This window comes from Cynocephalus volans, chromosome 4 (genome assembly GCF_027409185.1).
Source record: "Cynocephalus volans isolate mCynVol1 chromosome 4, mCynVol1.pri, whole genome shotgun sequence".
In the NCBI taxonomy this organism is placed as follows: Eukaryota; Metazoa; Chordata; class Mammalia; order Dermoptera; family Cynocephalidae; genus Cynocephalus; species Cynocephalus volans.
This window is the reverse complement of record NC_084463.1, coordinates 63,206,332-63,222,864: the sequence shown is the minus strand read 5'-3', so window position 1 is coordinate 63,222,864 and position 16,533 is coordinate 63,206,332. Positions and strand designations below refer to the sequence as shown.

Here is a 16,533-nt window from a genome sequence, read left to right as displayed (position 1 = left end):
AGTGAAGGTATTTTTTGTATCTTTAAAACTTCACTTTTCAATTTACTATTTCATTGTTCATATAGCTGTCAAAGATCTACCCTGTGTTTACTTAGGGAGAGGAACTGACTCCTTGCCATAGATCATCTATGAAAACCTCACTGACTTGCACCTGTGTGATTCTGTAGGTGTGCATGTGGCTGCCCATCTGGTGAATGCCCTCAATTTCTCAGTGAACTACAGTGAGGATTTCATTGAACTGAATGCAGCAAGACACCGAGATGAGGTGGGTGGTCCCTGTCTTCCCATTTTTCCTTTCACTTGTCATGAGATGACTAATGAGGGTCTGTGATTTTTACAGAAAATGTGTACCTTACTGCTGCTGATGAGTGCTTTAAAATGCAGTTGTCAAGTTGAGTTTTATTCCTTTTCAGTAGAAAATATAGGTAATCACTATTTCATAGTCTCTCCTGCTGAAAATGGGAGTTTGCTGAGTGTCCGCTTTTTATATTCTGCAGTGTCAGATGGTTGCCACTCAGACCTACCTTCTGACTCCCAACAGCTTTTGTCTAATTCCTATCGTTCAGCTGAGAGTGTTGACAGTGCCATTACAGTGTAAAAATATTTTAATAACTCATACTGGGCTTGGGGGAAAGGGACAGAAAGGTAGGTCGATTATTTGTGGACCTTGAATAATCAATGTATTTAACTTAAAAAATGTATATTGTGTGTTTTCATGATTCATTTATGATTATTATTTTTAATTCTCAAAATAGGTGACCTTGAACTGAATTCTATAGCAGGCAGACTCAGGGGTGCTTTTCTCCAGGTGAAGCTGTTCGTAAAATGAAATTATATGTTCAAGGTACTGGGCCTGAGCCTGATGTACGTCACACACACAACCCTGGTTAGATCTCTGCTGCTCAGTGCTGTCATACTGTGCTCAGGCCACATTTGCTTCTCAAGACTGAGACTGCATCAAAACCAAACTGTTCTGCGTCCCCTTTAATCAGAACCTTCCCTATTCTGCCGACTAAGTCTGGTAGTGACTCTATAAGATTGTTCCCTATCTTCCCCCACTCTATTTTCTTCTCCATGTGTCACAGAGTTGCTGTGATCATGTGCTTGACCTTTCTCCCCAAAACATAACAAATGAAAAAGTAATGACAAACATAGAAACAAATTACAAAACCAAAATAGCAAGCTACCTTCCATAAATCCCTTGTCTCTACTGGTATTTTCAAAAAGACTAAGATGATTTAATTGGTCTGGGTTGGGGCCTAAGCACTGATATTTTTAAAGAGCTCACCATGTTTGTAGAATGCAAACCCAACTTTGAAAACCACTGAAAAATTCAGCTCCTTTGCATGCTGTTGACAGCTCTTCACATGTCGTGATTTTGGACCCAGCCACCACTTTTCTCCCTCTCCCCACCCCTCTGTCCTGCCCTCTGCCCATCTCAGGTGCAATTACTTCTTTCCTGCTCCTGCTATGCAATTTCCCTTGCTTCTCTTTTCCTCATTTCCTTCTCTTCTTTTAGAATTCATATAACTTTAATAACGATAACGGTTTTGTCATTTTAATATGGTATATTTTTGTTTAATATTTCAATATTTTTAGTCATTTAGGGTTTTTAGCTATTAAATTTCTTTTACTTTGAATGATAGAAGCTCGATATAAATTTAAAGTGAAAACTTCTTTTCCAAAACTAGACAGTTTATTATTTTATTATTTCTTCTAAGATATTCTGAATGATATATCATGATACATATTCCTCTGCAGCTTACTTATTTCCATAAATATACGTATTATGGCTTGCTGGATGAGAACATATAGATCTATCTCATTCCCTTCATATGAATTTGCCACAGTTTATTTTTAGTCTTTTTCTTATTCACAGACACTTAGGTTGATTTCAAGTTGTGGTTATGAATCACCCATTAGTAAATTTATTTCTTTGTTCTCTTGTGCTACACAGATTCATAGATGTAAAATTTTGGTTTAAAAAGATATACACACAGCTTTAGTTTGGATGGACAGTGCTAAACTGCCTTCCAAAAAGGCCTTTGCAGTTTACCTACTTTTACCAACAGTGTATTAGAATGTTTATGTCTACACCTCACCTCTGGATTTTTTGGTTTGTTTTACCAATCTGAGGGATGAAAATGGCAACTCATTGTTTTAAGTTGTATTCCCCACTTTTTACTTCTTTTCTTTATTTCTTTTTTTGTGTCTTCCTTTGTTCTTTCTTCCTCTGTTCTTTTAATATATATGTATTTAGCATCTAGTAAGTACAGTATATATACTCTGGTTTCTCTTCAGATCGTATAAATCTTTCACCTTTTAGTAAGTACAGTATATTATATATACTTTTATATATGAAAATGTATATTTAAATATTATGTATACTATATATACATAAGTATATATAGTATATGTGAATATATATGTACATGTATATAATAAATAGATATTCTGTGAATTGCCTGTGAAAAAGATAGTTTGGGTCGCACACCTTATTGTTCTTGCTTTAAGCTTTCACTCTGCCTGGAGGATGATCTGTTTGCCTCCTCTGGTCATCTGTGAAAACATCTCTCACTCTCACATACCGTCTTCTATCCCTAATTATTTCATCTTCTGGTTTCCATAGTCATTTATTCAAATTTCTAATATTTCCACTTCTCCCAGCCCATCTTATATTTTTAGGAGTTTCTCTAGATAACCCTTTAGCCATGTTTTTAATACCAGAAATATAAGTCAATTGACCTAAGCCGGGTGAGGGCTCCTTCCTGAGAAAGTTGTCCTTATTCAAGTCTCCTGAAATTACACTGTATAAATGGCCTCCTGCTTAGTATAAAGCCTGGCCTGACTCCAGATTCAGTAGAGGCATAAGGAAAATAATTCAAAAGATTGTACAGTATTAAGCATCATGAGGATGAAAAGTAAATCCATGAATCTATTGAGGATTGATCTAAGTTTTCCAGAAGGTAGGAAGGGAGTTAACTTTAGTTCATTATGTCATGAGAGTTGTAGTTTAAAGAAAATATTACAATAGCAACACTATTAAGTAACATTACTGTCTTATATTTCCAAGTTCCAGAGACCTATCGTCCATATTTGAGCATCCTCACTTTTATTCACAGTATTTGAAACGTAGTAAGTTCTCAAGTAGTCTTCTTTGCACTGAGTTTACAGTGGGCAAACTCTCTGCACATTTTACTACTTTTGATTCTCACTGTCTTGACCCGTTGTAGGTGTGGTTTGGTAATTGTAGTAGGCAGAGCATATATTAATATTTTGCATTATATTTAAAGATATTGAATCTTAAAATAGTCAAAGAGTGGGCTTAAGGTCACTGCCACTAGCTTGGAAGTTGCTGTTAATAAAACCTAGGCCTCCTGACCTATCCAGTGTTCTTCCTTTCTCAGATGGGTAGTCTTCTCTGAGCTGGATTTTTTACTTGCTATAATCTCCTCTGATATTGTGAAAATGTTATGAAACTTTACCGAGTCTCTCTCACTTCCACTGGGAGGACAGTATCTTACATGCCCAACACATGGTTCTTATACTCTGCAGATTATTTATAGAATTTTATTTCATCAGTGTTTTATTTTTCAGTCATTTTTTTTTCCCTTTTTTCAGGATCCTAGAAAACTTCTCTTCACAACTGGTAAGTTGTTATTGGTTATTCTTTCTTTAAATTCAGAAACATGTTTGAAAATGAGCATTGTCAAATTGCACGGCAATAAGATACATGTTAAAATATAAAATATGGAAAATTTACGTATCAGAACAAATATTAGGAGTTCAGGCATAAAGTTGCAATGAGAACAGAGGGACAGAGCAAGCACTTGGGGTTTGAATGAATTGAGAGTAAAAGTTTTAAGTTTCTTTGGCTTTTCAAGATTGGGATAAAATAATTAACTTTGGGCTTTAAGTGTGCATGATAAAAATATATGAGTAACTGCTAAAAGAAGATGAATAGGAAGTAACTCTACCAAGTGTGAGGAGTAGGGATAAGAAATGGAGAAAATAAACAAAAACACAAAATTCAATGCGAAAAAGGCAACACAGGGACAATAGACAGCAAACATTAAAATGGTAAGCAAAAAATCTAATATGTCAGTAATCCTAATAAATCTAATTGGGATAAACACACTTCAAAAGATGGAGATTATCAGTTTGTATAATAATAAAATTTTATTTTATATATGCTGTCTATAAGAGACTCATCTAATAAGCACTTGAGAAAGTTAAAAGTAAAATGATAGAAAAGGGATATACCAGGAAAACAATAACCTAAAGAAAGCTTTAATAGCTACATTAATTTTAGGTATAATAGTTTTTGAGATGAAAATTAGTATTAGGGATAGAGAGGATCACCACATAATGATAGAAGACTCAATTGACCATGAAGATACAGTTCTTACATTATATCCACCAAAATAAAATAAAATCTTGTAAAGTACAGTTCTATAGGAAAACATTTTTATATTCACCATCTTGTGGGTGCTTTCAACATTTCTTTATCAATCATTTTTTTGACCAGAAAAGATGTAATAAAGATATAGAAGATTTGAAAACAAAGGTAATAAGCTTGATTACTGAATATGTATAAAATCCTCCTTCATTTTATTAAAGAGTAAACAGGGGCCGAGCCCGTGACGCGGCGCACTCGGGAGAGTGCAGCGCTGGGAGCGAGGCGACGCTCCCGCCGCGGGTTCGGATCCTATATAGGAATGGCCGGCCGGTGCACTCACTGGCTAAGTGCCGGTCACGAAAAAGATTAAAAAAAAAAAAAAAGTTTAGTATGACGTCACCATAGTAACGGCAACCAGTACGCAGGCGTTCTTTTAAAGACTGGGTGTGCTCCTGCAGTCACTGAACCTGCCCTCCCCCTCAGACCGCCTTGTCTCCATTTCCCCGAGACTGCTCCTCCCCGTGGAAGCCAAATCGCCAGTCACCGCCCGCCTTTTCCTTGACGTCATTGGAGCGCGCCAGGTTTCAAAGGCTCGGGGGCGGGCTCCTGGATTCGCGCATGCGCCCCTGTGCGCTTTCCCCAGGCTGGTTCGGCCATCTTTCAGTGCCGCGCCTCCGCCTGGCCTTAGGTATCTCGTGTTTCCGAGCCGTCTGTGCTGTAGCCGCCGCCGCCGCGATGGGCAAAACTGCTGACTCCCGGACTCCGGGAGCCCTACCCGACCCGGTGCGGAGCTTTAATCGCTGGAAGAAAAAACACAGCCATAGGCAGAACGGAAAGAAGCAGTTGAGGAAGCAGCTGAAGAAGCCCGAGTGGCAGGTTGAGCGCGAGGGTATCAGCCGCCTTATTCAGAACTACGAGAAGGTGAGGATGGAGCTGGGGAGGAGGCGCGGACCGGCCCCTGCCGCGCGCGGAGTGGGCCGGCAGCGGGGGGCGGACCCGTCCCTGGGGACCCGGCCTGGGGAGCATGCCGTAAGTCCACTGGCTGGAGAAGGGAACGGGGTGGGAGTTGTCACCGGAAGCCCTGTTAAGGCCCCATGAGTGGTCCAGTGGGTGCCACAAACCAGGCCTCTCCACCGTCGTCTCCACACTTAAAAAATGTTAGAAATGCAATGGTACTTAAGGGCAGGGAGACTAATGCTATAAAACTTATAGTAATATTTATAGTAATAATACAACAGTAATGGTAATAACGACACCTACATTTCAAATCACGTATTAATTATTTGACTTCTTAGGTATGGATCTGAATTCCCATATTACAGATGAGAAAATTGAGGCTCCAAGAGGATACGAAAACTTATCCCAAGTTCTCACACTTAGCAGGTATTTGGAATTGGATCCTAGACTCATGTCTTTCTAATTGCAAAGCTTCTGCTTTTGATGGTTAAGACAGACTGTGTCCCTCAACATTATCCATCCTCCTTCCTGTGCGCATCTCATTTTCTCCACTTGCTCATGTCGCTATCAAAGAATTGGTGTAGAAAAGTTAGATTGTTGGTCTGTTCCTGTTGCCTATCATCCCCAATATTGTAGCTTATGTTCCCAGATAAGTATCCTTGTAGTTAGGACTTTGACCTCTTAACCTGTTTCCCCCTCAAGATCCTTAGGTCCTTCAATTCCTCTCCTCCTTCCCCCAAATCCCATGGCCTTCACCCACCGAACTTAGCCTGCTCACCCAACTCAGCGACTGCCCCCTTCTAGCACAGTATAGTCAGGTATTTAACAGGTGGAATATTCCTGGAATTTAAGTCATCATGGGTCATCCTGGTGTAGTCTTCCTTTAAATGACCCTGAGGTTAACAATAAAGTTAGAGCTTAGAGTTTGAGAGTTTGGGCTTTGGAGTTCAGATGATGATTTGATCCCGGCTCCTGCTCACCAGATGTGTGACTCTGGGCAAGTGACTCTGTTTGCTTCCCTTTTCTTGTCTTTAAAAGGTGTAATAATAGTACCTACCTTATAAGTCGTTATGGGGATTTAGTAAGATAATGCATGTGAAGCATTCTGCACAACACCTGGCACATAGAGATATTCCATATATTCGCTGTTATATCATTACTGCTACTGTTGTATACAAAGCACTTCAAGAAGGCACTGTAAAGTAAATTGCTATTAGATTTCATTTCGAACTGTGAGTAGAATTGCCTAGGGAGTATAGCCTCAGCCCTTTTTTGGTTTATTCCTGTCTACCAGTGACTTCTTATTGTGTTCTGCCCAGAGCTCTTCTGAGTTCGTATTCTTATTTCTGACTATACTGGATGTTTTACCTAATAGAGTCACAGGATACGTTAAGTGCCAGAAGTCATTTTCTTTTCCCTCATAGCTCAGCAACCCCTCCTAAATCCATAATCCTATGTATTAGTTTCCTGTTGCCATTCTAACAAATTACCACAACCTTGGTGGCTTAAAATAATAGAAATTTATTCTCTCACAGTTCTGGAGACCAGAAGTCTGAAATCAGTTTCACTGGGCCAAAATCAAGGCATCATCAGGTCCATGATCCCTCCAGAGGCTCTAGGGGAAAATCTGTTCCTTGCTTCTTGTAGCTTCTCGTGGCTGCCAACATTCCTTGGCTTGTGGCTGTATAACTCCAATCTCTGCCTCCGTGGACATGTTGCCTTCTTCTGTTCTCTGTCAAGTCTGTCTCTGCTGTCCTTTTATAAGGACACTTGTGGTTGCATTAGGGCCCGCTTAGATAATCCAGGATAAAATTTCCCTATTTCAAGAAGTGTGATTAATTTTTATCACACCTGCAAAGTCACTTTTTCCCTATAAGGGAACATTCATAGGTTCCAGGGGTTAGGTAGGGCATCGACATAATTGGGGACCATCTTTTAGCTTAGCACATCCTAGCTCCACCATCTAAGCAGACCATTGAGCCAGAAAACCTAGAAGAAATCCTAGACACTTCTCTTTTACCCATTCTTATAACCATCTGACTGATCACACTGGTGATCTATTCTGCTTCTTAAATTTCTCAAGTGCATCTCCATCTCTACTGCTATCCCCTAGGTCAGGCCTCATCATCTCTTGTCTAGAATACTACGGTAGATGTCGCTTACAGCAGGGGTCAGCAAACCTTTTCTGTAAATGATAGTACATGTTTTCAGCTTTGCAGGTCATAAGGGTAGAACTATTCAACTCTGTCCTTGTAACACAAAAGCTGCCATAGAAGTATGTAAATAAGTGAGTATCGTGTTCCAGTAAAACTTTAATTAGTGAAACAGGTGGCCAAGGGGATTTGGCTCTTAGGCCTTTTACATCCCTAGTCTATTCTCAATCATTTTACTCCTGATTAAAACCTTTACTTGGCTCACAGTTACTTTCAGGAAAATTTTCAAACAATGTGTCAACATGTTCTAGTCTATTGAAAAACTAAGTTATTTGTGGTCAGGCAAACCTGTTTTAAATCTCACTGAATTTAGGTATTGACTAGCTGCATTTCTTAATGTCCGTTGAGTCTCAGTTTCCCAATTCAACAAACAGATTATTAATCACCCAGAGGTTGTAAGGTTCAAATAATGTATGTAAACCAAGCAGTACATGACAAGCACACATGAGGGAATGATTTGCAGTTTGGTGAATTGGCCATGTTTCTTGATGCTTCTTGATGTTTCTTCTCCAGTACTTGATGTTTTCACTGCTTGTAGTGAGCATTCCCATTCTCCCACCCACCCTAGGGATGCGTAGTACTTGTCCTTCAAGATTTGTTTTACACTTCTCTTATTGACCTCCCCAGGCAGATTTAGGGCTGCTGTGCATCTGTAGGGTTGTGTAAATACCTTTATTATAGCATTTATGACCTGGCTGTGATGATTTGCTTCTTTATTTAACTTCTTTAACTGCCTGCTAGATCATGAACCTCTCAAGTTCAGAGACCAGTGATATACAGTCATCCCTAGGTATTCATAAGGGATTGGTTCTAGGACATCTCTCCCCCTGCCCCTCCCCCCCAATTGTATACCCAAATCCATTGCTCAAGTCCCTCATATAAAATGGCATAGTATTTGCATACAACCTGTGCATGTCCTCCCATATACTTTGTCATCTCTAAATTATCTGTAATATTTAATACAATGTAAATGCTGTGTGAATAGCTGTTATACTGTATTGTTTAGGGAATAATGGCAAGAAGAGCCTGTACATGTTCAGTACAGACACAACCATCTGTTTTTTTCTTGAATGTTTTGGATCTACATTTGGTTGAATCCATGGATGTGGAATGGATGTGGAACCCACAGATATGGAGGGTCCACCGAAGTCATCTTTGCTCTCCTGAGACTGGTAGCACAGTGCTTGTCCTTGAGGAGGTGCTCAGTCAGTGTTGAGATGATGTTTGGTGTAAGATTAGACCTTTTCCAGAGGCTTTGTTCTGGTTGTAGCATTGGCTCATTCTTTTTGGTCTCTTGTTTTAATGATAATTCGTAACATTTATCAAACTTTTGTACATGTTGACTTACCATATCCTCATAACAAACAACCATGTGAAATTGTTCCCATTACACGGATGAGAAGACATTAAGGCATAGCAAGGTTAAATTATTTGCACAAGGTTAAATAGCTAGTGAAAAAGGAGTTCTAGCCCAGGCAGTCTAGGTCTGACACCAGACTCCAAACCACCGTACTTTACTGAGATTCATTTGTTAAACAAATGTTTAAATTCCAATCTTTTCATTAAGTTGAAGGAATAGCTCTTTTTCCTCTGAGCATTGTTCTGTTTTATTTTTCTAATTTTAGACATATTTTAAGATTTGGTCAAGAAATAATGGGGCCAGCAATACTAGCATGTAATCATTTAAATAGCAGATTTGTTACTCTCTTGGTAACCAAGGTGCAGACTCCTCATTGTGTGGCTCCTCAGGTGGTAGCATTTGGGAATACAACTTTTATTATAGAACCAGGGTACATGGTGGTGCTTAGTTGCCTCACTGGTGAAATACTGAACAATTGGATTTATAAACCTTTGAAACAATTTGACAGGCACTTGTTGAGGCCTATGTAAATGTACATAGGAAAAATTCATATCTGGGTCCCTAGGGAACGGTGATGCAGTGGAGTGCGGTTGATACATTTTGACAAATTTTATAATAGTAAATATGTATAAAATGTTATAATAGTAAATAGTATATAGGTAACTCAGTGCTGTGGAGTTAGAGGATGGTGTAATTAGGGGGAAAAGGTTGAGTTACTGGGCAAGGTGCTCCTTCTGGCCAAATGTATTAGAAAAACCATGTATCCTCTGGACTTGCTGTCTTCTTCCTGGTGGTTGCAGCCTCAGGCAGGCCTGGTTTGGGGAGCTGGGTGGATGGGTTCAGCCCACCATACCTCAGCTTTACCAGCTGCCTTTGTGCTGTGTGCAAGCTGTCCAGCTGTTTGTGGTAGCCATGAGTGGAGCTCATTCTCTCTTTTTTTTTCTTTTGACACCTCGAGATCATTGGGTAGGAGCTAGTTCTTGAATGATGAGTTCACCAGATGGAAAAGATTGGCAAGGACATTCTAGGTGGAGGAGCAACATGAGGAAATACAAAGAAATGTGAAAATGCATAGAGTTTTTTGAGGGAGGAAATACTCCTTGGAGTGTTGCATGCGTTCCTGAATTGGCTTCAGATGGGTTGGAGAAGAGATTTTTTTTTTTGCAGGTGGGTTGTGAGTGACTCTCGAGGCTGTGGTAAGCAGAATAACAACCTAAAGATGTCTGCATCCTAATCCCTGGAACCTGTGAATATGTAAGATGGCAAGGGGTCAGTTAATCAGCTGACCTTAAAGTAGGATGCTTAGCCTAGGATATCCAGGTAGGCCCATTATAATCGTAAGGGTCCTTAAAAGTGGGAGGCAGCACAGTCTGTGTCAGTGTGATGTGGCAAAGACTTGATGGCCATTGTTGGCCTTAAAGATGGGAGGGGGAACATATCTTAGAAATGTGGGCAGCCTTTAGAAGCTGGAAAAGGCTAGGAAATGGACTCTCCCTTAGAGCAATCAGAAAGAATTCAGCCTGGCTGACTTTTTTGTTTTAGCCAAGTAAAACCCAGTTTGGATTACTGACCTCCAGAACTGTAAGATAATACATTTGTGTGGGGTTAAGCAACTGTAGTAATTTGTTATAGCAACAGTAAGAAATTTATACAGAGGCCATGCTCAGAGACTTTATCTGGAAGCAGTGGGAAGTCTGGTGGCAATTAGAGAATATGTCCCAGTTATAAAGGTTCTGGAGGCTGAGACCAGGTAGAAGACTATTGGTGTAGCCTAGGTCTTGGGTCCTCTGAGAAGCAGATGGCAAGATGGGATTCGATGAATTGGAGATTTATCGGGGAGAAGTGTCTGCGAAGGATGAAGGAAAGAACAGGAATAGGAAGGGAGAGGAGAGGAGGAAAGAAGGAACAGGTAGGGAGTCTGACTGTAGCAGTTGTAAGAAAGCTTCAGCCAGCTGATGGGGAGTTTCTGTTCCAAAGTTGTCAATTAGAGGAACCCCCCCAGCCTGCAGTAGTACTGCTACTGAACTTAGTCACCGACTAGGAGCAGCCAGGGAAAGCATGGTGTTTTCAGTGGTGGATCTACAGGGGTGACAGCTGGCAGGGTCAGTCGGCTGTGCTCCCCGCAGTAGGAGATCTGGCTTGTGTCTTTCTAAGGACATCACATACGGTGTATGTGATGGAGAACTGGAATTGAGGCTTATTGAAAAGTGATGAACTATTTGTTGTAGTTCAGCAGCTGTTTTCACCGCTGGATGGCTCAAAGTCTGTATCTGGGATTCACTGAGATTTTTACGATAATCACCTGTGCTATATAGAAACTCAGCATTCTAATCCTGCCTTTTTTTCCAATTAAAATTTGGTCTGGTGTGATTTGAGGCACATTGCTTTTCTTCTCTTGATTGCAATAGGTGGAGCACTCTAGGAAGGTTTTATACTTTTTTCTCTAGGCATTATTCACTTTTCTGAGAAATAGCTATTATCAGAGAGAGGTGGAAGAAGGTGGTTAAGTGATATTCACTCTGTTCTCCCCTCTGCCCCCTCCAACTTTTCCACAAGCGTTGGGAAGTCTTTAGAAAGGACTTTCCTGACTTAAGAAGAATAATGATACAGATTTTAGTGAGAGTGTGAGGATTGTGGAGACAGGAGTGAATCCCCCCATCCTCAAGCAAAAGATAGTGTTATTCTGTTTATAGGAACCACAGCCGTCTTCTGCTGTGTATACACCTTCTGCTGTATATAGTACTTCTGCTAAGTATTGCTTGGACTGTAACAGACTCTTCTAGAGCCAGGTTGGTAAACTTCTTCTGTAAAGCCAGATAAACGTAGGCTTTGTGGGCTACACAATCTCTGTCACAACTGCATAAACAATATGTAAATGAATGGTTGTAGCCGTGCTCCAATAAGACTTTTCTTACAAAAACAGGCAGCAAATTGGGATTGGCCTGCAGGCTGTAGTTTGCTGACCCCCTGTTCTAGAGCATCAGCAGGATCAAAATTTCTTTCTCTTTCTTTGGTGACCTCTTTTTATTTCTACTAGTTTAATTCAGTGTGTTGTTTTCTTTTTAAATGCATTATTCTTTTTTTTTTAATTTTTAACTTTTTTGTTTTGCCATTAAACAATGTAAACATTTTTTTTTGTCGCCCTTTGCCAATTTCTCCCTAATTCTCCCCCTCCCCCTTTCCCACCTCTGGTGGCCTCAGCTTTGTTCTCTTCTTCTGAAAGTTCAAGGAATTATTGATTGTTGTATCTTTCTTTTTTTTCCCCCTCAGCTCCTACTTATGAGGGAGGACATGTGGTATTTCTTTCTGTACCTGGCTTATTCCACTTAACATAATTTTCTCTAAGTTTGCCCATGTTGCTGCAAATAGCAGAATTTCATTCCCTTTTATGGCAGACTAGAATTCTATTTTGTATGTATGCCACATTTTCCTTATCCAGTCATTTGTCGATGAACATTTAGGTTGGATCCAACTCTTAGTTGTTGTGAATAGAGCTGCAGTAAACATGGGAGTGCAGGTATTCCTTCGACATGATGATTTCCATTCCTTTAGGTATATACCCAGCAGTGGAATTGCTGGATTGTATGGCAGTTCTACCTGTAGTTGTTTGAGGAAACTCCATACTGTTGTCCATAATGGCTGTACAGATTTACAGTCTCACTAACAGTGTAGAAGCGTTCCCCAGTGACCTCTTTTTAAGATTATGATGTTGTTTTATATTGTAATGGTTGGCAGTAGAATGTTGGAACAGTTTCACTCTTCGAAGATTCCTCTCTAAGAGGTTTACAGACTTTAGAAAAATGTGCAGTATTTTGTTTGAGGAGCCCACCTTGCCGTGCTGTGTCTCTTGATGGGGATCATAGAGGGTGTTGCCAGTCTACCTCCTCCTGTAGGCATTCCGTTCCCTGTGAAAACAGCTTTCTAGCTGATAGTACCACAGTGCAAGGATGACCACACCTAATTTTAATGTCCTGTTTGGAAGATTATCCAACTGAAGTTTCTTGCTAGGACAGGATGTCATTTGAATAAGTCATTCTTATTTTAGTATATGTGCTGCCAAAACAAGCACTGAGTAATCATTCTTCTAATGCTAGTACACTGATTCTGCCTCCTCTAATAATGTCTGAAATGATTTGTAGGGATTATGACAACGTTTTAACATTTGTGTTTTCAGTATTTGTGGGCAGAGAGTAACCCTGGCCTGGGTTACATCAAGAACGCTGGGAAAGATAATGTGTAGATTGTGAAATGAAATACAACTGCCATCCCTTTGCTGCCTAGAGTGTAACTTAAAAAAATGAGCATTACAGATGCAACTTTCCCCTTTTGTGAATCACGAATAATTTGGCGGCATATTCCCAGATATGAGCAGTAGTTCCTGTGTTCAGTATCTGTAATAAAATAATTCTTCTGAGCAGCTGAAATGAAATTCAGAAAATTGGATTTATGCTAATAAAGAACATTAGTAATGAAGATTTGGATAATGCAAAGTTAAAGGGCAAAACATTACTTATCATGGCATCAGAGCATGACACAGACATTTCTCCTGATTTCTTTGAAATAATACTGTTCCTTTAGTATACCCCCAAAATGAGTAGTTTATCAGGTTGGATTTCATAGGCCACTGATTTATGATTAAAATTTTGAAAAGATTGTGCTCACAAGATCTACTTCTTTCAACTAAGATCTACTTTTTTCAATCTTTTGTACAAGTAGTGCATATAGAACTATTTTCATCGTGGTCTGTGGCTTGTAGTCATTTTGTCCCTTATTTTTTTTACACTGATATCCCTTAAAGGATGACTGAAAGTAAATTTTCTTTCTAAAGTTGAGGTGGTGATGACTTACTGTGTTAATATCTTGGAGGTGAAGGATGTTGAAGGTATTAATGTATGTTACTCACATGTGTAGTAATTTATTTATTTTTTAATCAACTTCAATGGTTTTACAGACTTACAGTTTTGATTCAGGACAGCTTCCTCAAGGCAAATTTCCTTTCAGAGGGAATGATGACTTTTAATTAGCAGTGATGATTGAATTTAATCCTGCCATACCAAGGATGAGCTAGGCAGTACAAGGTAGAGAAAAAGTGATTTCATTGTGAAATAAATGAATTATCCTGTAGGTTATTTTGTCTTTTCTGACATTGTCCCCTTTTGTCCTTTTTTTCTAGATAAATGTAAATGAAATCACCAGATTTTCAGATTTCCCCTTGTCCAAAAAAACATTGAAAGGTAGGTATATGGTGATCTTGGGACATGTTATTGGATTTCTTGATGCTTTTTTATAAATCAGAGAGGATTTAGGGAGTTTAACCTGAACAATCTTACTTTGATATCATGAAAACCAATTAAAAATGAGCAGTATTAATTTGAGTTTTAACAATCTGTCAGTCTCATGATTTCTAGACCAAAGAACATTGAAAAAAAAAAAAAGATGCTAGGAGCCTCTGAATAATTAAAATGAAACCTAATCGTGTTAGTTAAAATAAGCAAAGGAACAAACAAAAATTTGATACCCTCTGTATTGGTTTGCTAGGGTTGCCAAAACAAAATACCTAACTGGGTGTCTTATTTATTTTTTCACAGTTCTGGAGGCTAGAAGTCTGAGAAGAAGGTGCTGTCAGGGTTGGTTTCTTCTCAGGGCCATAAGGGAGGGATCTTTTTCAGGCCTCCCTCTTTGGCTTGTGGACAGCTGCCCTCTTGCTGCCCCTCTGTCTTTTTTTTTAATTGACAAGAATTGTATGTGTTGTATACAACATAATGTTTTGAAATATGTATCAGAGTACTTTGAAAAGGTTGTGGAAAAATGGAATTAAAATGTAATATGAATCCTTCCGTGAACTTTTTGAAGGCTCCTCATATATGTTGTGGAATGGTTAAGTAAAGCCAATTAACATTTGCATTCCCTCACTTTTTTTTTTTTTTTTTTTTTGGTAAGAACCCTTAAAATTTACTCTTACTCTTAGCAGTTTTCAAGTATACAGTATATTATAAGTAACTATAGTCACCATGATGCACAATAGGCATCTTGAACTTATTCTTTAAAGGCTGCATAGTATTCCACTGAGTGTATATGTACTGTATTTTCTTTATCCTTTGCTAGACACTTAGGTTGATTTCATGTCTTGGCTATTATGAATAATGCTGCAATGAACATGGGCGTGCACATCTTTCTTCAACATACTGATTTCATATCCTTTGGATATATACCCAGTAGTGGGATTATTGGATCATATTGTAACTTGCTACCTATTCACATGGTTGTCCTTCTATGCATGTCACCCTTGGCGTCAGTTTGTTCAAAATTCTCCTTAAAAAGACGCCAGTCATGGTGGATTAGAGTCTACCCTGAGGGACTCATTTTAACTTAATCCCCTCTTTAAAGGATCTGTCTGTCTCTAAATACAGTCACCTTCTGAGGTACTGGAGGTGAGGACTTCAACAAAGGAGTTTTGGGAAGACACAGCTGAGCCTGTAACACTAGGATTTTCTAAAGTATCATTTTCCCTTTCCACACTGCCAGGTTTGCAAGAAGCCCAGTACCGTCTGGTTACTGAGATACAGAAGCAGACCACTGGGTTGGCTTTGCAAGGTAAAGATGTACTTGGAGCTGCCAAAACTGGATCTGGCAAGACTTTGGCTTTCCTTGTTCCGGTAAGTGCTTTACTTATATTGGATCAGATCCTCTATTATACAATTTTATAACATTCTGTACCTTAGGTGCGAATGAGTAATTATGTAAATAGCTGTCTTCATATTGGATTTCCTGGCTAGAATGCAAGCTTTATTAGGAGCCACATCTGTCTTGTTCTCCACCATATTCCCCAGATCCTATTGCACAGGGTGGGCACTCAGAAACTTATTGAATGAATAAATGATTGTGCCTTGACAAGCCTTTACATTCTTGAAGGTTGTTGGGTGTTCCAGTATGGCAATTCAGTGCAGTAGGACTGGTGGGGAAAGCTGTTCCTGTTATCACCCTTGCAAACCTGCCAATAGCATTTATTCTTGCTACCTATTTAGGACAAAGCTGAAATATTGTCATGTTAAGGAGATCTGGACATTTGTTAAGAATTTCCTGGGTCATTGACATGTCCCAGTAAAACAGTAGAGCTTCCTAGGAATTCACTTACATCTCAGTTACATAGTTTGTCTCCTAATTTTTGATTCCTACAAAATAATTGTCCCAGAAAAATCACATTTTGGTATTTGTTCCAAGTATTGCAAAATCATTTTGCTCTTAAGTCCTAGTTTTTTTTAAAGCAGAGTATCCATACAGTTAGAGAATTCAGTCAATATATAACTTCAGCAGTAACACAGCTAAAAGTTTATTTTTATGTGGTTATTGCTCAGAAAATGATAAATATTTTTCTTCAGTGTGTTTTAATGGTTTGTGGGCTACACATACCTTTCACTGATATCCAGTCTCCTGATGGGATAGCTCTGGCAGCAGCTGAGCTACCATGGGGCTTCTTTTCCTTTCCTTCTGAGTTAGAGGTGGATGCTTCTGATGGAAGAAAAAGAAACAAAATCTGTTCTTTAGGATTGGATAAAACTTGAGTGTTATGTCTTCTGCTTAGAGGGTGCCTTTGATTTGAGGGG

General features: G+C 39.2%; 1 protein-coding gene across 1 annotated transcript in view; it reads left to right on the top strand.

Annotated features, from left to right (window-relative positions):
- Positions 1-5,100: 5,100 nt before the first annotated feature.
- The window catches only part of LOC134376159 (probable ATP-dependent RNA helicase DDX10), a 44,465-nt gene continuing 33,032 nt past the window's right edge, over positions 5,101-16,533 (top strand). The window contains 3 exon segments of the mRNA XM_063094810.1: positions 5,101-5,320; positions 14,103-14,163; positions 15,455-15,585. Coding sequence (XP_062950880.1) covers positions 5,135-5,320; positions 14,103-14,163; positions 15,455-15,585 — 378 coding nt within the window. The 5' untranslated portion in view covers positions 5,101-5,134.